General features: G+C 44.4%; 1 protein-coding gene across 3 annotated transcripts; it reads right to left on the bottom strand.

The window, feature by feature from the left end:
- Positions 1–12,037: 12,037 nt before the first annotated feature.
- On the bottom strand, positions 12,038–21,764 carry LOC101826305 (zinc finger protein 709). Of its 3 annotated transcripts, none has more exons than XM_013122988.3 (5): positions 21,340–21,764; positions 15,773–15,862; positions 14,995–15,121; positions 14,736–14,796; positions 12,038–14,194 (listed from the first exon to the last, which is right to left on the bottom strand). In XM_013122988.3, the coding sequence occupies exons 2-5, from the start codon at positions 15,797–15,799 to the stop codon at positions 12,700–12,702; spliced, it is 1,710 nt and encodes a 569-aa protein (XP_012978442.1). In that variant the 5' UTR covers positions 15,800–15,862; positions 21,340–21,764; the 3' UTR covers positions 12,038–12,699. The 3 variants fall into 3 exon arrangements, with proteins under 3 accessions (XP_012978442.1, XP_012978443.1, XP_012978444.1); XM_013122989.3 differs by having other exon boundaries at positions 15,773–15,859; XM_013122990.3 differs by lacking the exon at positions 15,773–15,862 and having other exon boundaries at positions 21,340–21,763.
- Between the last annotated feature and the right edge of the window lie 5,740 nt (positions 21,765–27,504).

Raw genomic sequence — 27,504 nt, 5'->3', positions numbered from 1 at the left:
GTTCCCTGGTAGAATTTTTGGGATCACTTATGTAAACTATCGTATCATCAGCAAATAGATAAGTTTGACTTCTTCTTTTCCAAATTGTATCCCCTTGATCTCCTTTTATTGTTTTATTGCTCTAGCTAGAACTTCGAATACTACATTAAACAGATATGGAGAGAGTGGATAGCCTTATCTTGTTGCTGATTTCAGTGGAATTGCTTTGAGTTTCTCTCCATTTAGTTTTATGTTGGGTTACTGTATATTGCCTTTATTATGTTTAGCTATGTTCCTTGTTTCCTGATATCTCCAGGACATTTATCATGAAAGGGTGTTGAGTTTTGACAGATTTTCCTATGTTGAGCCATCACTGCGTCTCTGGGATGAATCCTACTTGGTCATGGTGAATGATTTTTCTGATGTGTTCTTGGCTTTGGTTTGCCAGTATTTTATTGAGTATTCTTGTATCTATGCTTATGAGGGAAATTGGTTTGTAATTCTCTTCATTGTATCTTTATGTGGTTTGGGTGTCAGGGTAACTGTAGACTTGTAAAAAGAGTTTGGTAATGGTCCTCTGTTTCTATTGTGTGAAATTCTTTGAGGAGTATTGGTATTTCTCTTTGAACATCTGGTAGAATTCTAGGCTGAAACCATCTGGGCCTGGGCTTTTTTTGTTTGAGAGATTATTGATCACTGTTTCTATTTCCTTAGGAGTTATAGGTGTATTTAAGTTGTTTATGTGTTCTTGATTTAATGTTGGTATACAGTGCTTATCTAGAACATTGACCATCTCTTTAGAGTACAGGTTTTTGAACTGTGACCTGATGATTCTCTGGATTTTCTCAGTGTCTGTTGTTATGTCCCTTTTTCATTTATGATTTTGTTAATTTGTATATTTTTCTCTCTGTCTTTTGGTTAGTTTGGATAAAGGCTTGTCTATTTTGTTGAATTTCTCAAAGAACCAACTCTTTGTCTCATCAACTCTTTGTATTGTTTCCTTTGTTTCTATTTTATTGATTTAAGCCCTCAATTTGACTATTTCTTGCCATCTAGTTACTTATATTTTTTACACTTTTTAATTATATGTTTTAATTAGAAACAAGCTTGCTTTCCATGTCAGTCCCAGCTCCCTTTCCCTCCCCTCCACACCCTCTCCCTCCCCCCAGCCCCCCCAGGTCCCCACCCAATCCCCACTCCATTCCCCAGGGAGGGTAAGGCCTTTATGGGGGATCTCTAGAGTCTGTCATTTCATTCCGGAGAGGGCCCAGTTCCTCCCCAAAGTGTCCAGATTGAGAAAGCATTCCTCATTGTGGGATGGGTCCCCAAAGTCCATTTGTGTGCCAGGGATAAATACTGATCTACTACCCAAAAACTCCTAGATTGCTTGAGTCTCCTCACTGATACCCACATTCAGGGGGTCTGGATCAGTCCCATGCTGGCCTCTCAGCCATGGGGTCTATAGTTTTTCAATACCTTAATTTAGTGTGTGTTTACTTGGGGGATAATGAGCATGCCCCAATGTTCTTGTGGACGTCAGTGTCAGCTGTGGAAGTAGGTCATTTTTCAGGGTTAGTGAGGGTGCTAGAGGTTGACTTCAGAGCATCCGGTTGCACAAGAAGTGCCTTTGACCCCTGATCCGTTTCAGCAGGCCTCTAGTTAACACTTCTTCTTACAGCTTGTTAGGAAGCTGAGCACATATTTTGTGGTTGTCCTTTTAGTATATAGCTAGGTTGCCTGGACCATTCTTAATCAAACAGCAAACAGGACTCATGATGAATAATTCATTTCATTTGTATCCTAATTTGCATTCTGGTGCTATGATACAGCATGATCAAATGCTCCTTGGGCAGGAAGTGTTTACATTGGTTAAAGGTTATAGTCAATCCTTGAGCAAGGCTAAGTCAGGATACTCAAGAAAGACACGCCACCCCACACGCCAACCTGGTGAAGCCAGTTGCTCAGCTGAGATTCCCTCTTCTCAGGGTGTCAGGGTAACAACCAACGAACCACCTCACTGGCCCTTCACCCCATTTTTATTTGAGAATGCCACTGGACTATTAAACAATTGAAAGATGGCACATGTTCTTAGACAAAGCTCCACTTCACCAACATGACACCCCTATAATCTATAAAACACACTTTAAAGTAAAATAGCTGACTAAATCTATCACCTGCAGCTAACGTCTGTAATAATTGCCTAAGACCAGTCCCTACACAGGGCACTCTGCTCCCGCCTTGGTGGTGGCCATGTCAGAAGAGCAGCAGTGGCACTTGAACTTCTGAATTCGGCCCACAAGGAAGCAAGACACTGATAGGTGACTCTTGGATGAGCAAGGCCCTGGAGGCTCTGAATGTCACTTGCTACAGCTGTGCCTTTACATGTTTGCCACTGCCATTTTTCTCCGGTAGCTGGCATGTGTGAATGGGTGTAGGGGATCCCCATTGCCCTTAATGTAGTGTGATTATTTCATGGAAGCATCCCATCCTACTGGGCCTTTTAACCTGCAGATTGTTATAAAAACCATTTCCTCTTAAACTGTACTGTTTACCTGAGGTAATGATTTTATACAATAATAGCATTAGTTTAAAGAGAATTTTGATGATTAAGGATTTCTAACAAATATAGTAAGGGATTATGATAGAGATTAATTTAGTGGGAAAATTAATATAGGTAAAGGTAGGATATAGTGTTCCCTAACCCCTGATAAAGCAGAGGCTGCAGAAGCTAAAAAATAGGTCCAAGGAAGTATCACACAGCTAGGACCTATGAGTGTCTCTTAAGGAACCATATATACTGTGACTTAGGTTAGTGATTGAGGAAACCAATCGAGTCTCGGGAGTTAGCTCAAGTTCTTTTTGTTATTGGGAAATGTGTTTACAGGTTTCAGTGTGCATTAGAGCTAAAACAAAGCCTTAAACAATTGATTCCACATAACTAGACAACAAAGAATTGGATGGTTAGGTAAGATAATTTGACTGGACTCTAAAATATGAAAAGTGAGGCCAGTAATGTGCTTTCTGGCAATTATAAAAAAAACTACTGCCCATGTAAACAGCTATGGACAAAAGGCTCCTGACCTATGAGAAGTCTAAAGGATAAATGTTTAAATGTGTGTGGGTTCTTGGGGATAATTTGTTTTCACCTGTCATGTGTAAAATGTCTAATCATGTAAGGTATATGGAAAACATGCTGTTTTTTACTTGTATTCATTGTAATTTTTCACTTAAAAAGTGGAATATCACTACATTATAATTTTTGTATTGCTTAGAAGATTTTGCAGGGGTATATAAGTTATAAGAGAAAAAAGGAAGACATCAGGAAGTAGTGGAGAAGGAAAGTCATCAGGAAAGAAAAGAAAAGAAACATCAGGGTAGGAAAACAGAACAGAAAAAGAACAGTGAAGAGCAAGCAACAGAAAGAATAATAAAAAGAAGTTATTATCCATCAGAAAAGAAGTTGGTATGATCTTGTTCTCAGTCTCTCTGACCTGCAGAAGGTTGGACCCTCTGGACCTCCTAGAAGCCATAGGCTGTCAAATACAAAGCTCAGTGACAGATGTTAGTTACCTGCACTAGAGTTGCTGGTCTGGACTGCCCCAAAGGCCCCTTCTTCCCAAATGAAAACCCCCAAAAGGCTCTCATCACAGCTTTTGGTTGCCCACCACAATGTTACTGCAGAGGCAGAAAAATCACCACCATCCTTCATTGCCTGAGAGCCACAGTAACAACCAGCCTGGAATATAAATCCATGGGCAGTCGCATCAAGGTTGTAGGAGTAACAGATTGTATTGTCATTGGATTTAAGCCCCACTCCACACATGGAAAACATGTCTGTTCCTGTAAATCTGCCTCAGAGAGCTGGAGAGGAAACAGGCCCCAGCAATAAATCTACTATTAATTTACTAAATTGTAGCAATCTTAATACTTATCTCTAGACTTATAAGTAAGTGCAACACTTATCCTTGTGAGAAATGTTTCTGTATGCAGTGGACAGTGATTAACACAGAAATTCACAACTTGTAAAAGTGAAGCAAGTAAGTATCTATGGAGTCATCAGGCATAAATGGGACATCTACACCTCTACACCCTCCTCCAGGTCCCAGAGATTCCCCAGGAAAAGGAAACAGTGAGCAATGGGGGGGGGGCGCACAAATGAGTATAAAAACTGGGCTGAAACAATGTCTTCTAGACACACTAGTATAAATGACAGCTGTTGTGTTTGTCTGCAGGAGATCAAGCCAACCAGCTTTCGAGCATGCATGAGGGATGAGCTGATAAGCCCCTTGCCATTATTTGTCTCTTGGTAAATCAACTGTGCTCCAGAGCACGGCCTTTGAACCATGCACATAAGAGCAGCAAAAACTATCCAGGTGGTGGCGGTCCACTAATGCCAGCACTCCGGAGATAGGAGGTAGGGGAAATCTCTGTGAGTTCGAGGACAGCCTGGTCTACACAGGGAAACCCTGTCTCATAAAAAGAAAAAAAAGACAGAAAATTAGGCGAGGGATGGAGAAGTTAGTAGAAAGTAAGCTGTGTGTAAATACGCTGAAAAACATTGTCTACATGATGTGTTGCTAGAAGCCATGTGATTTCTTTGGGGGACCTGAGAATAACATGGACAAATTCTCCTTGTGGCAAGGCCCTGGAGAATCTGACCCATTCTGGCAAGGCAGATGGATAGTTGGCTGCATAATTCTGGGCATGACCTCAGGAGCGCATGTGCTATCTGCTCTCCTTGCTTTCTTTATGCAAACCATATTGCTGGCTGCCTCTAGTTTCACTTTCTTAAAGCTATGGATGAAGTGGCTACTGCATAAGGAAAACTTTCCCCCGACAACTCTTCTCTGCGTGAGCCAGAAGGGATGTTGTTAAATATATACAGTGAGTCCGATTTAGCCTCCAAAGCCTTTGATGTTTCAGGTGTGAGCATGAATTCAGGCTTCTCAAGAACAAGATGTTGCCTTTCCAACACACCTTGTGACCAGCCTGAAAGAGTCACAGTGGTTCATGACGTTACAAATTTACATAACTGTTCTGGAGGGAATGATTTTAACCACAAGAGTCTAGGAGAAATGCTAATAAATAGGTAATATCGAGAGTTAATGGAAACAGTCTAGGAACAGAGAATGAAGAGAATCATAGAAACCCAGCAGCTGTGCCAATACTGTAAGAAGTTACAAGAAAGACCTTAGAATAAGGGATAAACAGTGTTAACTTTGAAGAGTAAGCTTTTAAGTTGTGTAGTTTACATGATGATAGGAAAAAAATCTGCTCTATCCCCCATAGTAAATAAAGTAGTATAGAATGAGGAATGAATTGATTAAGCCTTGGCTGATGAGTTATTTGTGAGAGCTTAGGTTTGAATAGAGGTAAACATTAACCACTAGAGTAAGATTCTCTTTCACTTTGCATGAAGCTGTAATGGAAAATGTTGCCAACTGGATACAGGTGTGTCTAGTTAGCAAGCTTCCTTTGTGGCTTGCAATACTGCTTATGATCTTAACATTAGAGCTATGAATCAAGTAGGTAATGGTTACCAGTAGGAAAGTTGGGGGACAGAAAGGGAATGAGGTAAAGGAACAAACTCTGGCAATTAATGTAACCATTATTAGATACAAGAGGAAACAAATTTGATTGTAAAATTGTTCAGGCAAACTATTGAAACTGTAGAAATAATAATAATAATAAAAATGGTTCCAGCTATCCATCTGTTTGAAACAGGTGGTCAGAGTTCCCTGCTTGGACTTCATATACCCATCAGGTCATTGGACCCATTGGGAATTAGGAGTAGTCTCCCAGCAATGTATGAAATTCAGAAAGCATAAATAAAGGTAGCACCTTTAAAAATAAATAAGAACTGCTGGGTGGTGGTGGCGCACACTTTTAGTCCCAGCACTTGGGAGGCAGAGGCAGGTGGATCTCTGAGTTTGAGGCCAGCCTGATCTACAGAGTGAATTCCAGGACAGCCAGAGCTACACAGAGAAATCCTGTCTCAAAAAAAAAAAACAAAAAACAAAAACAAAAAACAAAAAACCAATCAAGCCAGCAACCAAATAAATAAAACCAAATTAAAGGATTACTTACTGCATTAGAGATCAGTGTAGTAGCTATGTCCCCAAATCTAAGTTGTCTATTTTGTTTCTGGTAGAATTCCTGTCTTTATTCATACAAGATTTAGATTAAGGACTAACTAAAATTTTAAAACAACCAAATTAACACTGTAGCATAAAAATGGGCAAATCGTACCTCTCAGTAAAAGCGCTAACATCTTTGACTTAGAGAGTTATCTTTATGGGAGCTACATGTATGTAAATACTGACTACATGTCCATCCGTCGAATTTGCTTATTAGTGAGTGCAGATGGAGGGGTGGTTCAACGGTGTCTCTCCAGGCCCAAAAAGCGCAAACTGAAACACTCAGCGTGGCCTTCTGGGGGTAAACTACAAAGGAAATTTGATGTCTCTGGGCTCATGTTGAAGACTGATGTGGTCATCACATTACAAAATTCAAAGAGAAGTCACGAAATACACATACTTCTGTATCCTCGAATGGGTGGCATCTTCTTGATCAAGAGCACATTGGTCCTTGTCTTAGTGTTGGTTTATGAGATGCTCAATACAAATCTTAATCATTTAAACAACAAGCTACTAGCTCTTACAGGGCATCTTCCTCCACATTGAAATATTTGCCCCAACGAGGAGGCTTCACCAGCTTCAGGTGGTAAACTGCAGCTAAACAAACAAAAGATATCATATCCAGAAAGAATAGAAACGTGGAAGATTGTTGGCCATCCCTACCAGCAGTCTAAAATGGAGTAGACAGTTACTGGGTGTGGCGCCTCTCTGCCCAGCCAAGCTGCTGGAAGGCATGTTGGGACGGTGGGGCAGCATGGCAACTGAGTAGAAGAGCCTAATGGTGGCACCGGCCGGGAGACACGGTAAAGATGTCCCCCTAAGCTCTTGAACTTTACTTATGTCCCAAATGGAAATGCAGCAGACTTCCACTCAGCTAACGGACACTAGCCAGGAATCAATTGCTGCCTGTAAACTCCTCCAAAGAGACCTACATCATGCTAGCCCTGGGTGGTACTGCAGAATCAGCCAGCCCTGGCCGTGCAGAAAGCCAGTGTAAACTAGTCCAGCCACTGCGGTTGCTCCGTCTCTTCTGCTTCCTTCAGCCCCAATTGGAGCCCCAATTCCAGCTGTGAAGCATTTACAGAAGAGATTACATATTCCCTTATCATCAACAAAGGGCTGGGATGTCAGATCCAAAGGAGATACCAATTCCCAAACTCCATAAAGCAGTCCCAGGAGCCCAACCTGGGCAACAGTAGCATTTCTGGAGGGGAGATAAAAGGCAGTCTTTCTTGGGAACTTAGGAAGCCAGTTTCCCTCTACCAAAAGGAGGCATTTTCCTTACCTTGGGCAGGCATGTGGCTGCCTGTTGCACCTATTCGCATATGAAAGGCATGCTGGTGTCATAAGTACCTGTTACACATTTCCAAGTCCAAGCTGGCATCCAGCCTCTTCTCATCACCTCCCTTATCCAAAACTCCCTGCAGTTCGAGCATGTCCCTTCCTCCACTAAACCCCTATCTGCAGCCGCTCATTCTCCTCACTGTGCTGTCCTTCTATGGCTTTTCTCTGTGCTCTGATCCTGCTGCTTTCCTATGGTTTCTGTACTCAGTAGCCCCCTGCTACTCCCCCTCCCTCTCAGAGAGCCCTCGGCCATGTCCCGTCTGCTGGTCATGTTCAGTCTACTTTCTGTCTCTGTTTTGAACTCCTCCAGATGCCCCGGGCTGTTCTCTCTGGTATCTACAATAAAAACATTGCCCTTAATCATACCAGAGAACCATCCTGTGTCCGTTTACACAGGAGTCTCCGCACCTGCCCTGCTGAGACTTCTCATCTGGTCCCTCCAGACTTCCCCTTAGGCCCACCCCAGCTCTCTGCCTGTGACTTCAGGACAGACCCTGGTCTCTGTGGCCTCCCTCTTTAACCATCTCCTAGGCATCCTGTGACCTGAGCTGTCTGTCACTGTGTGACATGTCAATGTGTGCTCTGCTGGTTAATGCTGGCGATTCAAACTGGGATCAAAGGGTATGGTCGTGTGCATCTTTCATCCCAGTACCTGGGAGGCAGGGCCAGGAAAGTCAGCTCTGTGAGTTCAGTGCCAGCCTCCTCTACCTACATAGGGAGCAGCAGGCCAGCAAGTACTAAATATTTACACAGTGTCTCAATAGACAAACAAACACAACAGCAAAACTGGGGTAAATGAGCAAGAATGGTGACACATAAATCGTAGCCCCAATGCTCTGCAAGCCAGGCAATCAAGCTCAGTGATTTCACAAATGACAGGTGCCTATTTAGCACATCAAAAGTTTCCCCAGCACCCCTCAGCCTCCCTTACAGGGCCTTCTTAGCATACCTTGGCTCTAACCTCAACTGTCCAGTCCTGGGCCTGGGCTGCCCTTCCCTTGATCACCAGCTTTCTTCAGGCCTTCAGGCCGCCAGGCTGCTGCACCTGGTTCCCCTCTCTTCTTTCTCTCTTCTCCTCCCCTCTCTAGTCACATGGCTCAAGCAACATGTCCACTCTGGACTCTACCCAATGTCCCTGTGTCTGACTCTGCCTATGCCTTCACATAAGTCAATAATAAACTTTCTTCCCTACCTAGAGCAGTCATGTTTTCATTTTCCTCTCTGTTTTCATTCAATTCCCACAACAGCGCTGTCTATACAAGCAGGTCAGGCGACCTGGATACCCAGATTGTCTCACCTATGGAGCAAACTCCTCGTTGGGCAGTGCATGCATTCGAGTAAAACTGAGATAGGCCAGTAAGTCTCAGGCCAGACAAGCAACTTCTGCTAGTCAAGGTAGAGATCAAGTCACAGACTCTAGGCCTCTCCAGATCCCAGAATCCTGCCGTCACCCATGCCTGAGCCCCATGGAGGGCTAGTACTGGATGCTGAAGAAAGCTCCAGGGCGTGAAGGCAATTGTAGACCTTGGGGTTGGGTGGAAAACTCTTTCAGAGCTATAACCAGCAGCTGTATCTGCCTTTCTGCTCTGTGACTGTAGTGGTCTCCCTCAAAGACCAAGTCCCTTCCAGGAACAGCAGGGGGAGGGGCTAGATATACATCTTAGTGGTAAAACCTTTGCTGAGCTTATGTGAAGGCCTGGGCCCAGCTATCGAGCCCACCACACCTGCATTAAAAACAAGACAAGGATAAAACTAAAAGCAAAATAAACCAATACTTATTTTTAACTACGTTTACACTTGCAGGTCTGGGGGGTCCGGGTATGAGCATGTGAGGGCAGTGAGTGCCCCCAGAGGCTATTGCTGTCCATGCTGCTGTACACAACGGTGCTGACTCTTTGTTGTGTTGAAAACAAATGCCAGGGTTACAATGAATGCTAAGGTCGAGGAGCTGGGTAGACAGCTGAGTCACTGAGAGCCCTTGCTGCTCTTGGCCAGGTCCAGGCTTCTGTTCCCAGCTCCCACCCCAGCAGCTCACGGCTAAGTCTGCAGCAGTGGTTCTCACTTCCTAATGCTCTGACTGTCACACAGTTCCTCACGTTGTGGTGCCCCAACCATAAAATTATTCCTCTACGTCATCACTGTAATCTTGCTGTTATGAATCACAATGTAAATAAATATTTTTGGAAAGAGAGGTCTGTCAAAGGGGTCACAACTCACAGATTGAGAACCACTGCTCTAGGGCATCTACTGCCCTCTTCTGGCCTCTGGGGTGCCTTCACACACACGTCCATACTCACACATACACAGAAATAAATGTAAAAGAATAAAAAACTTATACCTATACATAATTAAATATATAAAAATAAAAAAGTTTTCTAAATGTCACATTGAACATGGTGAGGTTGGGGACACTGGAAAAAATACATTGGAAGGCTTGCTTCTGGGTATGAGCTTGCCAAGTTGACCTCACCAGGAAAACAAAGCTCATCTTGGCAGTCTCTGACAGTCATGTAGGAAGCTCGCCCCAGCCGCGAGTCACACACGGGCACTGTCGTCCTTCTACATGTTCTCACACTGTTCTGGCTAATTTTCCGTCAAGCTGACACAGGCTAGAGTCATCTGAGAGGAGGGAACCAAAGCGGGGGACACTCCTCCATAGACTAACAAGGCTTGAGAGGCATTTTCTCAGTGACTGATGGGGCAGCGCCCAACCCATGGTGGGTGTGGCCATCCCTGGGCTGCTGGTCCTGGGTTCTATAAGAAAACAGCTGAGCCAGCCATGGGGAGCAAGCCAGTGAACAGCACCCTCCATGGCCTCCGCATCAGCTCCTGCCTCCAGGACCCTGTCCTGTGTGAGTCCCTGTCCTGACTTCCTTCAATGATGAGCAGTGACAGGTAAGTGTGAGGTCAGAAAAGTCATTCTTCCCCAAGCTATTTGGCTTACGGTCTTTCACACAGGCGTATTCACCCACTAAGTCAAGCTCCTAACGCATCTAACGGCAACAGACTAAATAGCGGGAATGGGTGGCTTTAGAAAGCTCCTGCCTTTCCAGGGAGGAGAACGCCCAGGAAAACCAGTAGGCAAGGGGGAACCGAGTCAAACTGCAGCAGTGTCCTGAGGGCTGAGCACCCGTTTGTGGCTAATAAAGCTGAAGCTGCCGAAGGCATTTCCACTATCAGAGACTACTAAAATGTGCTACAGGGAGGAGCAAAATGTTACTATATTCACAACAGACAAGATAGTAACATCGGAGGGGGGACGTTTGCTTAAAATGAAGTAATGGGAAAGTGAATAATTTTTTTCTGAGTATTTTAAAGGACATATACTATTTCAAAATGTGAATATAGAATAAGATAGGGCTGGGGGTGGTGGCACATACCTTTAATCCCAGCACTCGGGAGGCAGAGGCAGGCGGATCTCTGTGAGTTCAAGACCAGACTAGTCTACAAGAGCGAGTTCCAGGACAGCCTCCACAGACACAGAGAAGCCCTGTCTCGAAAACCCCCCCAAAATAGAAAAAGATAGGAATGTTATAGTGAATTCGAGGTCATCCTGGGTTACATAACAATCATGTTAGCAGGTATTACCTAGCTATGGCCTATTTCAAAGAAGCCAAGAGGGGCCGCAGAGATGGCTCTGTGGTTAGGAGCACAGGCTGCTCTCTAGAGGATCTAGGTTTAATTCCCAGCACCCCAGCACGGAAGCTCAAAACCACCTGCAACTCCAGTTCCAGGGGGCCCAATGTCCTCTTCCTCTTCCAGCCTCATCAGGCATCAGGTACATATATGCAGCAGACATAGGTGCAGGCAAAACCCCACTCATGCAATAAACATTTTAAAAGTCCGAATGGGAAAAAGGAAGGTGTGTGTGTGTGTGTGTGTGTGTGTGTGTGTGTGTGTGACAGACAGACAGAGAGAGAGAGAGAGAGAGAGAGAGAGAGAGAGAGAGAGAGAGAGAGAGAGAGAGAGAGATGCAGAGGCAGAGTTTGAGAATCCAGGATAATACAACCACCTTCTGAGACTTATAGCTTGCTACTCAAACTTTATTAAAGTAGTCCTTGAAATTTCTCCTATGTTCAACTGTTAAGTTCTATGATTAGCAAGACATAATTCCCCAAAAGGGAACCTAATTTCCTTGAGAATACCAGAACTCAACATATAGTCCAGAGAGTTCTAAATTTGGGATCCTTCTCACCAGCTTCCCAAGTAGGATTACATGCTCTCGGGCCACACGCAGTGATAAGTGATACTCATAGGGGATCTCAGCCCAGGGCATGGCTGGTCACACCAGACAGCAGACTGTGAGTGAGACTGGCACATTGAAATCAAGTGTCTCCTTTAATGAAACTTATTTTCCAAATCTTGCTATTTCTTAAATTTTGAGTTGAACAAAGGAATGTTCCCTCAAGCCTTCCAATGCCAGGAGTGATAATGGAGACATCACAAATTCTACTTTAGGTTACCCTCAGTGGGTTCTTTCATTTCTACAAAAGGATGAGTAAAAGATTTGTAAGATTCCCTGCGTGTTTTAGTCGCTGTTCAATTGCTGTGAAGAGACATCATGACACAGGCTGCTCTTATAAGACAAATCATTTAATTGGGGGCTTCCTTACAGTTTCAGAGACTTAGTCCGTTAGTATCATGGCTGGAACCATGGTGCTTGAGCAGTAGCTGAGAGCTACATCCTGTACTATAAACACAGACAGAGAAGGAGTGATTGGACCTGGCACCCTCTTCCTCTAAAAAGTTCACATCTACTCCAACAAGGCCACACCTTCTAATCCTTATAATTCTTTCCAACACTTCCATCCCCTGGTAATTGAGCATTCAAATATATAAACACACTTGTAACATTTTTATTCAAACCACCAAATTATATACAAAGGGTTTCTCCTCAAAATGACTTTTGAGGCCCACAATGTCTTTTGAGGGCCCCTAAGAACTAAAGGCTCTCCACATTGTGTGCATAGGTTTCTCTCCAGTGTGAGCTAGTTAGCATCTTCTCCACAATGAAAAGAACTCAGAAGCAACTCATTTTGCTTGCAGCTTTTCTCCAAAAGGTTTTTCTCTGGTATGTCTACTTCCATGTAGTTGAGGGGAACTCCTAGTACTAAAAGCCACATTGATTCAAAAGAATAATTTCTCTACAAATTGTTTGACATTTTCCCACATTGATAGCATAAGCTGTTCCATGTTACTTGATTTCTGTGAGAACTACACAAGAAACGACTTTCTCATGTTATTTACAAACAGCCTTATTTGCTCTACTGTGAACTGCTACATGTCTTCGCAAATGAGTTGAACTGGAAAAGCCTCTCCCACACGTCTTACATTGATAGGGTCTCTCACTGTTGTGGATTCGTTCATGGACTCGAACCTCAAAAAAGCGACGAAAACCTTTCCCACATTGCTTGCATTCGTAGGGTTTTTCTTCACTGTGCATTATTTTATGTTTTCGGAGAGAACTATCAGAACTGAAAGCTTTCCCGCATTGCAAGCACACATAGGGCTTCTCTCCAGAGTGATTCCTTTCATGACTCTGAAGGGAGGAGGAAGAAGCTAAATCCTTCCCACACTGCTTACACTTGTAGGGGTTCTCTCCCGTATGCATTCTTTTGTGGAACTGAAAGGAACTGTGATTATTAAAAGATTTCCCACATTGCTTGCATACATAGAGTCTCTCTCCAGTGTGAGTACTTCCATGTCTTTTAAGGTTACCAGAACTACCAAAGGTTTTCCCACAGTGCTTACACACATAGGGCTTCTGACCAGTGTGAATCCTTTCGTGTGTTTTTAGGGAACTGGAATAAGTGAAGCCTTTCCCACACTGCTTACAAACATAGGGATTCACACCACTGTGAATTACTTTATGCTTCTGAAACTGATACCAAAACGTGAAGGAACTCCCACATTGCTTACACACGTAAGATTTTTCCCGAGTGTGAGTCAGTTCATGTGATTTAAGGTAACGAGAAGCGGTGAAGGCTTTCCCACACTGCTTACACACATACGGTTTCACACCAGTGTGAATCCTTCTATGTATCCGGAAGTAAGTAGAATCGAGGAAAGTTTTCCCACATTCCTCACAAACATAGGGTTTCTCACTATGTCTTCCCACACGTCTTCGAAGGCAAGTGGAAGGAGGAAAAGGTCTCCCACAATGATCAGGCAGAAAAGGATTCCCACCCGTGTCCGTCGTCTGATGCCTTAAAAGGTTACCCATCCGAGCAAAGCCTCTCCCACACAGTTCACACACGAAGGGCTTCTTAACACTGTGACTCTTTTCGTGTCTTTGAAAAGCACTGGAATGGGTGAAGCCTTCCCCACACTGCTTGCACATGTAAGATTTTTTTGCATGGTCACGTTCTTCATTCCTCTGACCAGATCGGATGCATAGGTCTTCTTTGCAGGCTTTATTTTTAGGCTTATCTCCAGGGTGAGCACTTTTATGCACCTTACGGGACAGAAGAGACCTGGAGCTATTCTCAAACTCCTTATGTTTATACAATTTCTGCCCATATTCCTGGTCTCCATGAGGTTTGTGTCCTACCTGATGGTTCAGGGATACACCTTGAGAAGAATGGCGAATGCTTTCTTCTCCACACATATGCTTTTCACATGTGGCAAGTCCTGGGAAAGATTTCAGGTTCACAGAAGGCTCTGGAATGCAGCTGAAGATTTCTGTACATTGAAGACTTCCTTTATAGTCACAGAATTGCTCTACCAGTTGGCTGCTGTAAAACAAATGAAAAGTACGTGACTAAGACTCTATTTATTAACGATTGAAGAAAAGAAATGTTGGTTACATGCCGGGAAAGGTTTGTAACATGTTTGGACTGTTGTGCTTTCCAAGAACACTTGAGAACAGCTACAATAGAAACAACGGTATTCATGAATGGTAGGGTATATCTTCATGAGAACATTAAATATTCGCAAGCATCTCAACACAAATATTAATCCACAATCTTATGTGCATTTTAGATTTGCAATAGTATCAATCAAAATAATCTGATTTTTTTTCCTATTTTTGGTAAATACTTGCACATCCATGAAATAAACTGAAAACTTGCAACTTGTCCCCATGGCTTGTGAAAAAATCAATACAACATTGAGTTTGAAAAAGGTGCTCATTTACCATGTTTGTGGGTGTGCATGTGTGCTATGGTACATGGGGAGCTCAGGATAGCTGGGTCTCAAATGCATCTTTTACCACTTTGTAAATGTTCTATTACACCGGCACTCTGGACTATGGCTATCTCTTGGGAATCAAATTACCTTAGCTTTCTCCAGAGATTTTCATACTCATTTACAATCTTCTGGTTTTCCAACTTGTTTCCTAAAATGTAGAACAATAAAAATAGTTAAGACATATTAATAACAGAAAAAAATTAGATATAGTCAAATTGAAGGGATAAGTGATCCCATCTGACACATTCACCCCATCCCCCTGCCCATAATCCAATTCATACATCACCACGGACAAGGTAGAAACACTTGCCCTGTGATGGACTAAAAGGGCGATGCTCGTGTGTACCTATAGAAGCCAGGTTCCTCAAGGTTTCCTGCATCACATCCTTGTACAGCTTCTTCTGGGGTGGATCCAGCAAAGCCCACTCCTCCTGGGTGAACTTCACAGCCACATCCTCAAAGCTCACTGACTCCTAAAAGCACACACATATATTTGTTGTGGAATATTATCTTAAGGTATGTTATATTTGTGTATGCTGTGGAACATTTGTTTAATGATGTAAAGGTGGGTTGCATTCCTTTGTGTTGCATTTGTTTAACTCTCTGAAGCTGTGATTCTTTGCCTGTCTGAGACACCCGATGGTCTAATAAAGAGCTGAACAGACAATATCGAGGTAGGAGAAAGGCTAGGTGGGGCTAGCAAGCAGAGAGAATAAATAGAAAAAGGAGAAGGAGCAAGATAGAAGAAGGGCAGGAGGATGTCAGGGGCCAGGCAGGCACGCAGCCACACAGCCAGACATGGAGTAAGAAGAAAAGAGACACAGAAATAGAGAAAGGTAAAAGCCTAGAGGCAAAAGATACATGAGATAATTTAAGTTAAGCAAGGCTTAAGTCATGTGCTGCATGGCTACCTCATATGTTTTGTGGCTACATCGTGTGTTGTAGGGCTGCATAAGACTCTGTGCTCATGCGCAAAGGTCCCCTTTTAAGCCAGCTCCTCCTGCCCCTCACTCTCTCTTCAATTCCTTTCTCAGTCGATCCCCATAGCTCCCTCTTACACACACACACACACACACACACACACACACACACACACACACACACGCTTCCTAATAAACTCTCACCTGGGTCTGTTGTACTGTGAGATTCATTTATCGACACCGCTGCTAAGCAACTACACTTCCGGCACCTAACTCCAGCTCCCACGCTGTCTTCTGGTTCCAAGGGGAATACACACACATGGTGCAGGTAAAGTACCCATAAACAAAACAAAATATTTTAAAGAACTTTTACAATTTTTGTTTTCTAGGTATAAAAGACAAATAGGAGCTGGAGAGAGCCCAGTGGATAAGAACCCTTGTTTCTCTACTAAAGGACCTGAGATCAATTCCTGCACCCATATCAGGCAGCTCACAGCTGCCTGTAACCCCAGATCCAGAGGGATAAGATATCTCATACCTCTCTGGGCACCCACACTCATGTGCACATGCTTACACAAAGACACAAACATACACATTATTAAAAATTAAAATTAATTCCTGGGCATGGTGGCACACACCTTTAAGGCCAGCAGGCAGAAGGAGCTCTGTGAGTTTATCTTGAGCCCCCCACACACACATACAATAACTAAATCCATCTTTAAGAAAAATAAGGCATTTCAGGGACAGGAGAGACTTGCTGCTCTTCTAACTGACCAGACTTGGCTTCTCAGTATCCACAGAGAGTGGCTTAACTGCCCATAACTGTAATGACAGCCATCCAACCCCTCTTCTGGACTCCTTGGGAACCCACACATGTGCAGGCAGACATGTAGGCAGGCAGGCAGGCACACACACAAACACCACAAACATACACATAAATAAAAATAAATCTTTTAATTTTTCATACAATATATTCTGATCATATTCTTTTTCCCCCATCAACCACTCCTCTCAGATCCTTTCCACCTTCCTACCCAACCAACTGTATGTCTCTCTCTTTCTCTTTTTAACAAAAGTGGGGAGGGGTGGATGGAATAAAATCAAAACAAAACAATAAAAAAAAAACCTCACAGAAAACATGGACTCAAACTCCCTCCTTCTCAAGGCTCAGGGATCTATGCGAAGAGGAAGTGAAAAACTTTTTTATATATATTTTTGGTTGTGAGCCTAGCCTGTAACGGCTGAGCCATCTCTCCAGCCTGAAAAACTTATTTTTTAAACAGCCAAAGGTAGTGGACGTTAGGGAACCGATGTCTTCCAGACACACCAGGACTGACGAACCTGTGAACTCAGAGAGGCTGCGACAGCATGCACAAGATCTGCACAGGTCTAGGCCAGCAAGATTACAGCACCGGGGGGAAGTATGCACAATGTCCCACTTCCAACCCAGCAGCTATTCGCAAGTGACAGCTCCGAGGAGAGGGAAAATCACTTCTCTGCAATGGAGTGACTCTGGATAGAATACACTCCAGGGCGTCGGGCATGTTCAGGAACAGTTGGGCAATTGCACAGTGAGTGACAGACTCTGGAGCATTCAGCGTTGCTATTTTGTTTAAGATTAGAAATTAGAAGGAGCGAAAAGGTGAAACACGAGCAGGAGCACGGAACCGGGACCGGGAACCAGCTCGATGGGGCAACAGCCATGGAGTGTACAAGCCAATAGTTTATTATAGCGGAGGGAGAGTGAAGGGGGGAGACAGACATGAGAGAGACGAGGGGGTAAGAGAGAGGAACGTGGAATGTGTAAGAGAGTAGAGAAAGATGAGAGAGCGTAAGTGGGCAGGGATCAGTCCTTTAAAGGGGTCCTTTGCACCTGCGTGGTTCTCATGGAACTCTGGGCTGGCCAGAGAACTGCCTGAGTGCATTCTGCCAGGTAGCACGGCAGGCCAGAGTAATGCCTGAACCTTTCATTCGGCCTTAAACTTAAAAAAAAATGTTACAAGAAAAGAAGAAAAAAAGGATATTTCAAAAGGTACAGGGAAAGTGATATAGACACAAGAACAAAGCTATCTCCAAAGCTGGATAGTAAGTTGCCTCCCTGAAAGTATCTGCTAACTCAGAGAAAGCATCAGGGAAAGAGAAACAGGGGGTGTGCTCACTCTCCCTGCAAGGTTGTTGGGAAAGACAAAGGGCTTTGCATGTTTAACAAATGCAAAATCTGAAATCACTGTTCTAAAAGATGGAGCTTTGGGCTGCAGAGATGGCTCAGTGGTTAAGAGGGCTTGCTACTCTCTGACCCAGGTTAACATCTCAGTACCTTCTACAGGTGGCAACTCCATGTATTATTATTTGCTGATTCATTGTGTTTCTAATGTGGGACAACATGTACTGCAAACATCCTTCCTAATACACTGTTTTCACTCACAACAGAGCTTTGCAAATCCAACCTTTTAGCTTCAGCAATAAACATCTAAGCTCATGGAATGACAGACAATACGTAACTAAGTAGATTGTGTCTTTTTGTTCTCTTTGAGTCATAGGCCAGTGATCGCTGACTGACACCCAGGCTGATCCTAAAGCTGCCCATTCCTTATCGTAACCCAAAGACAGGACGGCCTCAGAGAAGACTGCCTTCTGAGCTAGTAGCTTATGGGGACGACACCGTCCATCTCACCAGATCACCACCATCTCTTTCCTCCTCCCTAAGAGAGGACAATCCTCTTCAGCTAAACTCTAGAGAAGCTTGAGAGCTACCACTAGGGGCTTATTGCAACACTCCCGGGCCTAGCTCTAGCACAGATTTACATTTTAAAACAACATTTAGAAAAAAAAAAACAAAAAAACAGGCAGGTGTAGTGGTGCACACCTTTAGGCCCAGTAAAGGCAGGTGATCTCTGTGAGTTCAAGGCCAGCCTGGTCTACAAATCGAGTTACAGGAAAGCCAGGGCTGTTACATAGAGAAACCCTGTTTCAAAAAACAAAACAAAACAAAAAACCCAAACCAACCAAACAAAAAAACAAACCAAAAACCAAGAACAGTGACAGTTATGGGAGAGGCCAAGTCCACCCATCCATCCCTTTTCAGTGAGTTTGACAATATCAGAAACACTTGTTAGAGATTTGTTCCTAGTCCTAAGAATTCTGGGCTCGAGGGCACAGATGACAGAATTCAGAGGGAACTCTGTGACACTCCTAGAGACAATGAGGGGAAAGTGGGCAGTGACAGCTCCTTGATTATTCTTGTGCCAAATATCACCTTCGTGCAGAGCCTAGCCTACAGTCTTGCCCTGATTTGTACACACAGAAAATCAGGACCAGGAAAAGGGGACTGTTTACAGAAGAACAGCTTGTTTACCTGAGTAAACACCCACCATCTGCCCGCACACCAAGAGCCATTAACTCTACCAGTAAGTAACAACACTGAAAATACACCAGATCATACCAGACACACCAGACATGGAGCTTTTGATCCACAACAGATGGGACCCCCTTGCCTGAGACTGTAAAAAACCAAAGTGTGGCAGGCATGAGTCATGACAGGGTCAGCTGTCAAAGCCAGGAAACTTCTCAACTCCTTGCTAACCATGTCCATCCCAACCTTGCTCCAGAAGTTTCTTCATGGCCAAACGCTCAGCCCACTTCAAATTCACCATCCAACAGCCAGACCTCCCAACAGGCACTTGGCATCTCCACACCTGCCCTGCTGAGACTTCTCATCTGGTCCCTCCTGACTTCCCCTTAGGCCCACCCCAGCTCTCTGCCTGTGACTTCAGGGCAGACCCTGGTCTCTGTGCCCTCCCTCTTTAACCATCTCCTAGGCATCCTGTGACCTGAGCTGTCTGTCACTGTGTGACATGTCAATGTGTGCTCTGCTGGTTAATGCTGGCGATTCAAACTGGGATCAAAGGGTGTGGTCGTGTGCATCTTTCATCCCAGTACCTGGGAGGCAGGGCCAGGAAAGTCAGCTCTGTGAGTTCAATGCCAGCCTCCTCTACCTATATAGGTGCCGACCAGCCAGTTCCAAATAGTGAGATACAGTCTTACAACAAACAAACAACAACAAATTTGGGATAAAAGGCCAAGTTTGGTGGCACATAACCTTTTAGGCCCAGTACTCTGGAGGCCAGGCAGGCAGATCTTTTATCAAGTTAGTTTATATAGGGAGTTCCAGACCAGGCAAGACTACATTGTGAGACTCAGCCTCACAACACAAACAAGACCGAAGCAAAGCACCTGCACTGTCACTGCCCAGAGAGAAGGCAAAGTCAGGCTTATTTGGCAAATCACTACCACCAGCACCAGTGCTAAATCCTGACACTGTGACCTACCCGGCAGAACTGAGGACACTGAAACAATGGACCCCCTCACCGCAACCCTCCCCACCCCACCCAGCGTTCGAACCCTCGATCGAGTGCACACACACACACACACACACACACACACACACACACTCGCTTGCGTAAATTTCCTCAGGAATCTCATGCTGAAAGGGAGAAGTGCTCATCAGAGGGAGCAGCTTGCCTCTCAGAAAGGGATTTCACACCCTTTCAACACCTCTTCAGGCCACTGCTGGGAAGACTCAAGCCCAGCAGTGATGATGGGTCAGTGGGTTGGGACCACACCTTGACTGAGCTGTTTGCATGGACATGCCCTTGATCCTCTGTAGAATCCTCACTTCAGGGCCCTGAAGACAGACTCAGGGACTCCCTAGATAGATCTCTCTGTCCCGTTCTCCAGTGTGCATACTGACTGCTCTGGAGAAATTCATTTCCCCAAAGCTTGGTATGTAGACAAAAGCCGGTATTCCCTCAGGAAAGGAAGGCAAAATAAGTGTCCACAAAAGCTTGGTTTTTCCCCCACCTTAAACGCAGGTGCAGCTTGGGTTGTTTAATTGAGTCAGGCTGGGATGGATAATAGCCTAGCCATAAAGAATTGCTCAACCTGAGCCTGCCCATTCCTCTCCTGCAGATACAATATCTTTGTAGAAAACAGCCCACTGTGTTCCCAGTCAAACCAGAAAAAAAATACCTGTAACTTCCTGGTGGCTACCTTTCTGTAAGTACAAATCCCTCAGGTCATCTCACGCAGTTTCTCAACCCGAGTCGCGCTACCCCTTAGGGGTGGAAGGGAACAGGGGTCCCCTATCAGATATCCTGGATATCAGATATTTACCTTAAGAGTCATAACAGTAGCAAAATTACAGTTATGAAGAAGCAACGAAACTAATTGTATGGTTGGAGGGGGTGACAACATGAAGAACAGCATTAAAGGGTTCAGAACCAGTGCCGTAAGGGCATTCAATCTTTGTTCCGGAAAGGTTGGTGCCACTCCCTCGCTGCTCCAATAAATCGGTCTCGGTCAATTGTGATAAGAGTTTGCCTCGTTTTATTTTTCTTTATTTACATTGAGAGTCACAGGGGCTCTGCATGTGGTGTGACGAGGTTTTCGGGGTTAGGACGAGGCAGTTACAGAACCAGTGTCCTAACCTTCACCATGTAAGCTGCTCCAGCCCCATCCACCCGCATCTGAGCACCTGCCCAGGGCTTCTGGTTCCTAGCGACCTTCTGGCGACACAGCCCAGACTAGAGACGCGGGCTGCGGGCGCCCCACTGACCCGACCCGCGCCGCAGCACTGAGCGCTCGGGCCGCGGCTCTGCCTGCAGAACCGGCACCACCCGCATCGGACCCGGAGCCAGGGAAGGCCGGTTCCCACTGCAGCCTCCGTGTGCAGCATCCCTGCTCCCCACATTCTGGATGCGGGCCGAACGTACCATTTCCAGCCACGGAGTGTCCTCGTGTCCTCCTGCCGCTCCTGCTGTCAGTGGAGGGGATTTTGATTCCTAGGACTGGAATCTAGGACGCACTTCCTAGGAGCGCTACATGGCTAACGTTGGGGGTTAAGGAAACAGACCCAGGTCAGGCAAATTCCCTCACCTAAGAAGCGTACTCCTCATTGGACGACTCAGACACTGAAGTAATAACCTTTATCCCGATAGGCCAGCGAGCCCTTGGCTCAGGTCCTGGAGCTCTAGTGACAGGGGACATAAGTTTTCCTAGGACAAGTAGTGAGCAAATTACACACTCTAGGCCCTAGCTTTCTATCCGTGTCTGGGGGAAAGTGCTCTAAACATAATTTGTCCTGGCCTCCACTTGCTCGTAACAAACAATTCCTATTTCTTCCTCCTCAGAGTGGGGTGACAGCAGGAGTTTAGAGAATTCCAGACTCGGTAGCCATGGAAACAACTCAAAGGCTGCCTTCAACAGACTGGTCCCATTGGATAAGCAGGGAAGGAAATTCCCTGCCCCCATCACCCCACAGCCCATACACCCTGGACCAACTTGCCCAAGACTTTGGGAGACCGTCTACCCAAGGAATTTACAAAAACAGGCAATCTAGATTGCCTTCCACCTGGCAATTTACAGGGGTTAAAAAAAAGGGGGGGGGAGAAAAAGACAAGAAAAGAAAAAAGAAAACCAGTTTCTGGGACTGTGGAAGTCAGGACACCCCTACCCCCACTCTCCAGTCCAAAAATTGATCCTCAGCCCTAGCTTGGTGCGTTCAGGTTTGGAAGCCTCAGTTTGTCAGACCAATAGATATCTGGTCTCAGTCTGTGTTAGTCAGGATTCTTTAGTGTAACAGAACACACACACACACACACACACACATGTATATGTATGTGTGTGTGCGCATTTGTGTGTATATACATATGTATGTTTTTAGGGGATTTATTTAAATGATTTACAGGCTGTAGTCTAGCTAACCCAACAATGGCTGGCCATGACAGAAAGTCCAATAATCCAGTAGTTGCTCAGCACACAGGCTGAACGTCTCTGTTGGTCTCTAGTAGATGCTGGAATCCTGAAGAAGTAGACTCTAATGCCAGTGAAGGAACGAACTTGCCAGCAAACCGGCAGAGAGCAAGCAGGCAGAGAGCAAGCACTTCCTTGTCCCGTGTCCTTACACAGACTTCCGGCAGAAGTGGTAGCCCAGATCAGATCTGGGGTGAAGGTATGCCTTCCTGCCCCAAGATCTGGATTAAAGGCCTGTCTTTTCTCAGCTCAAAGCAAATGAACAAAAAGCAAACACACAACTCAAAACCCACAGTATAGATGTGCTTTCCTACCCGAAAGACCTGGATTGGATGCGGTCAAGCTGGCAACCAAGAGTAACCAGCACACATTGATTCACAGTCAAGTTGAGTCTGTTTTTTCCTTTTCCTTTGCTGACTTATTTCTTATCACAAGGGTATTTTCTCACCTCGGAATTTGGAATGAGGGTGGTTCCCAAGGCTTTCTCAATGCCATATTCAGCCAATAACATAAAAACACACAAACAGTGATGACAGTTATTCCAGTCAGGGAGAAAGTGGAACTTTTATAGTGAAAAACCGGTTCAAAATAATATCAAAATTTCTCACACATTAAAAATTAGATGTGGTGGTGCAGGCCTTTGTCCAATGCACTTGTGAGGACTTGGGATAGTCCTGAGCTCTGTGAGTTCAAGGCCAACCTGATCTACCTAGCTAGAGCTACCTAGCTAGACCTTGTCTCAAAAAATACAACAATAAAAAAGTTAGACCCTGATTCTCAGTTTGACAGCATGATTCATGATGTTGTAACAGAGTTCCAGACTTTTCTTTGTCCCCAGAACTTTGCACAACTGAGTCCATGATGGGAGTACCATTAAGGCTGTAAAACTCAGCATATACACAGTACCACCAAAGTCCATAGTTCTGGTAAAGTCTGTTAATATACTGTCCTTGCTTTTTGGCTAACTGTTCTTATTAAATGAAGTATGTCCACACAGGACATGGGATTTGTGCATGAAAGCTCACCCTGAGAAAAGCTTGGGAGTACACTAGAAGCCCACTGGCTGGCTAATAAAGATGCTCTGTGGACACCCAGAGCAGTGTCTCCTACAAACAGTTACAGCTGACCTTCCAATGAACGACACATGGCACCTGACCCTAAATGGCCAGTGTAAACAGACTAAGAAAGAAGTCAGCAGAGAAAAAACAAATAGACCCAGCTCAACCTCAAATCAAAGAGAGCAGGCTTTTATGAGTCTGAGAGGATGACCTCCCAAGCCCTGGACTCAGTATCCCAGGGTACAGGAGAGTGAGCCTAGGGGACCTGCGAATCAGTGTTTGGAGTGGAGAGTAGGGAGGGGGAAGGCCTGGATTCACCAGATGCACAAACTGCTTATTTTTTTAAAGCAGATTTTGAGGCGTTTGAACCTCCAGGCTCCAGGCACATCTTGCAGGCTGGCTGTTTTCCAGGAACTCATAGACAGCACATTTCTTGAAGCCTTGGGCCTGTCAAATGGCCCTGGTTTAGGGTGGGGGTTTCCTTTGAGCATTCTCACCTAAGCTCAGATACAGAAACCCTTTCTCCACAAGACCCACATTGCTGAAGGCTTCCCCTAAGCCTGGCCTTCAGAAACTGTGCATTTCAAATCAAAAAGTTATCCAGAAAATGCCACCATCCCAACAGCTATCACTTCAGTCACATCTGAACCTCAGTTTCTTGTGTCTGTACTTCCTACTCATCTGTCTTTCCCCTAAAGACTTCAGCTGGTTGGTGGAGGCCCACCTGCACAGCAGGCTTAATGTTTGTAGCATCTCCAAAGGCTTCATGGCCACAGACATAGCTTTGTCTGACATTATATCCTCTATTGTCATTCCAGGCACCAGTTAGATGTGACATTCCTTTTATTCTGTCACTTCTATACATGGACACTTGTATAGAGACAAAAAGTTAAAAAAAAAAGAGGTCAAAACCAAGAAGCAAGTTTCCCCTCTTAACAGCAGACAGGCCCAAAGGAAGGGTTTGGAGGCTGAATCAGCAGTTTGTCATAACTTATACAATTAGTGCCTAACTCCTAAGGCCTTGTTTTGAATACTGGAAGACAACAGTCTGTCCTCGGGTGTGAAGAACACTGTGTGCACATGGTATAGGGGCTTGGAGTTTTATGGGGTGGCAAGGGCTAGAATAGAAGATAACATTTGCAGGTCAGCTCCCCTCACATCTCAAAGAGACCGATACCAGCATGGGCGGCAGAAGCTTCCACAGGTGTTATCATTGATTCAGCTTTCCTGTCTAGGGTTACTCAGCGCACCTGAGGCTTTCAGGTCTTTTTTTTTTTTTTTGAGAGGGTGGGAGTGGGGTGTGATGGTGGTTGAAATGGTCTCTCTTCACAGTCCTGGCTGACCAGGAACTCGCTATGCAGATCAGGCCGGTCTTGAACTCATAGAGATCCACCTGCTTCTGTGAGTGCACAAGCCATCATTGCCCAGTCCAAGAGCCATTCTTGCTCAAACCACCACACCCTGCTTCCTGTCTCCATTATCCTCCCAGCATCTGCGGAGATTGACAGCTTGCCTGCTCGGTTTCTTGTGCTAAACTCTATTCAAATTGTCCTTCACTTCAATTCGCATGCATTCTTTATATTCTTTTCTTAATGAGACTAAGACCCCAAGAAAGGAGCCCAGTTCTAAGGGATGGACTCAAATCTCTCTGAGACCACAAACTAAAATGAAGCCTTCCGCCTTAGATGGCTTCGGTCACCTGTCTGGTCAGGGGCTGCCTTGAACATTCGTATGTGAATCTGTGTCCACACACTTGTTTTCTTTGTGTTGACTACACACTCACTAGAGCTTCGGGATAAAATGGGAATTCTGTTTCCCTCTCCTTGAACTGACAAGCTGTTTCCATAGCAGCTGCAATAATCCACATCCTCTCCAGAAAGGTATAAGGGTCCCAATTACTCCGCACCCACCCCAATCAATGCTTGTTGCTTCCCCTTTCTGGATGCTGACCTTCCTGGTGGGTGGAAATTGGCCTTGTGTCATAGTTTTCTCTACATCTTCCCAATTACTAATGATATTGAACATTGTTCCAGATACTCTGTAGCCCGTGAACTAACATCTTAAAAAGGACATTGTATTGTATGATTGCATTGTGTTGTATTATAATCGTACTGTGTCATATTATTAGAGGAAAATAAAAATAAACATAAAAATATGGTTATACTACATTGATCCTACCTATCCAAGAGCATGGGAGATCTTTCCATTTTCTGAGGGCTTCTTTAATTTCTTTCTTTAAAGATTCAAAGTTCTTTCGATACAGGTCTTTCACTTGTTTGGTTAGCATTACTCCAAGGTATTTTATGTTGTTTGTGGCAATTGTAAAGGGTGATGTTTCTCTGATTTCTTTCTCAGCCCTATGATCATCTGTATATAGTAGGGCTACTGATTTTCTTGAGTTGATCTTGTAGCCTGCCACTTTGCTGAAGGTGTTAATCAGCTGTAAGAGTTCCCTGGTAGAGTTCTTTGGGTCATTTATGTAAATTATCATATCATCTGCAAATAGTGACAGTTTGACCTCTTCCTTCCTAATTTGTATCCCCTTGGTCCCCTTTTGTTGTTGTATGGCTCTGGCTAGAACTTCAAGTACAGTGTTGAAAAGGTATGGAGAGAGTGGACAGCCTTGTCTTGTTCCTGATTTTAGAGGAATTGTGTTGAGTTTCTGTCCATTTAGTTTGATGTTGGCTGTTGGTTTGCTGTATATAGTAAAAATGTAATCTACGGAATCAATGCAATCCCCATTAAAATCCCAGCACAATTCTTCACAGACCTTGAAAGAACAATAATCAATTTTGTATGGAAAAACAAAAAAACCCAGGATAGCCAAAACAACTCTGTTCAACAAGGCAACATCCAGAGGCATCACCATCCCTGACTTCAAGCTCTATTATAGAGCTATAGTCCTGAAAACAGCTTGGTATTGGCACAAAAATAGACAGGTAGACCAATGGAATCGAATTGAAAACCCTGATATTAACACACACACATATGAACATCTGATCTTTGACAAAGAAGCTAAAAATATACAATGAAAAACAAAGCATCTTCAACAAATGGTGCTGGCATAACTGGAGGCTGGCATGTAGAAGAATGTGGATCGATCCATGTTTATCGCCATGCACAAAATGTAAGTCCAAATGGATCAAAGACCTCAACATAAATCCAGCCACACTGAACCTCTTAGTAGAGAAAGTGGGTGGTACCCTTGAGCGAATTGGTACAGGAGACCGCTTCCTGAACATAACACCAGTAGCACAGACAGTGAGATCAACAATTAATAAATGGGACCTCCTGAACCTAAGAAGCTTCTGTAAGGCAAAGGACATAGTCAGCAAGACAAAAAGACAGCCCACAGAATGGAAAAAAGTATTCACTAACCCCACATCTGACAGAGAGTTGATCTCCAAAATTTACAAAGAACTCAAGAAGCAAGTCTCCAAAACACCAAAGGATCCAATTAAAAAGTGGGATGCAGAACTAAACAGAGAAGTTTCAATAGAGGAGTCTAAAATGGCTGAGAGGCACTTGAGAAAGTGCTCAGCATCCTTAGCCATCCGGGAAATGCAAATCAAAACAACTCTGAGATACCATCTCACTCCTGTCAGAATGGCTAAAATCAAAAACACCAATGACAATTTATACTGGAGAGGATGTGGTAAAAGGGGAACACTCCTCCATTGCTGGTGGGAGTGCCAACTTGTTCAGCCACTTTGGAAATCAGTATGGCGATTCCTCAGAAAAATGGGAATAAACCTACCACAAGACCCAGCAACTCTACTCTTAGGCATATATCCAAAAGATGCCCATTCATACAACAAGGATGTCTGTTCCACTGTGTTCACAGCAGCATTATTTGTAATAGCCAGAACTTGGAAGCAACCTAGATGTCCCTCAACTGAAGAATGGATAGAGAAAATGTGGTACATTTACACAATGGAGTACTATTCAGCAGAAAAACAATGGAATCCTGAGATTTTCAGGCAAATGGATGACACTAGAAGAAACCATCCTGAGTGAGGTAACCCAGTCACAAAAAGAGAAACATGGCATGTACTCTCTCATATATGG

This window comes from Mesocricetus auratus, unplaced genomic scaffold (genome assembly GCF_017639785.1).
Source record: "Mesocricetus auratus isolate SY011 unplaced genomic scaffold, BCM_Maur_2.0 Super-Scaffold_100676, whole genome shotgun sequence".
NCBI classification, from domain to species: domain Eukaryota; kingdom Metazoa; phylum Chordata; class Mammalia; order Rodentia; family Cricetidae; genus Mesocricetus; species Mesocricetus auratus.
This window is presented reverse-complemented; position numbering and strand designations above follow the sequence as displayed.

Excerpts from the sequence above, each read along its gene's own strand:
- LOC101826305 (XM_013122988.3), bottom strand. The coding sequence starts at position 15,799 with ATGAATCTCACAGTACAACAGACCCAG. Across the intron at positions 15,122-15,772 it reads TCACAGTACAACAGACCCAG|GAGTCAGTGAGCTTTGAGGA; the intron begins GTGAGAGTTTAT and ends GTGTGCTTTTAG. Across the intron at positions 14,195-14,735 it reads AATCTCTGGAGAAAGCTAAG|CAGCCAACTGGTAGAGCAAT; the intron begins GTAATTTGATTC and ends TTTGTTTTACAG.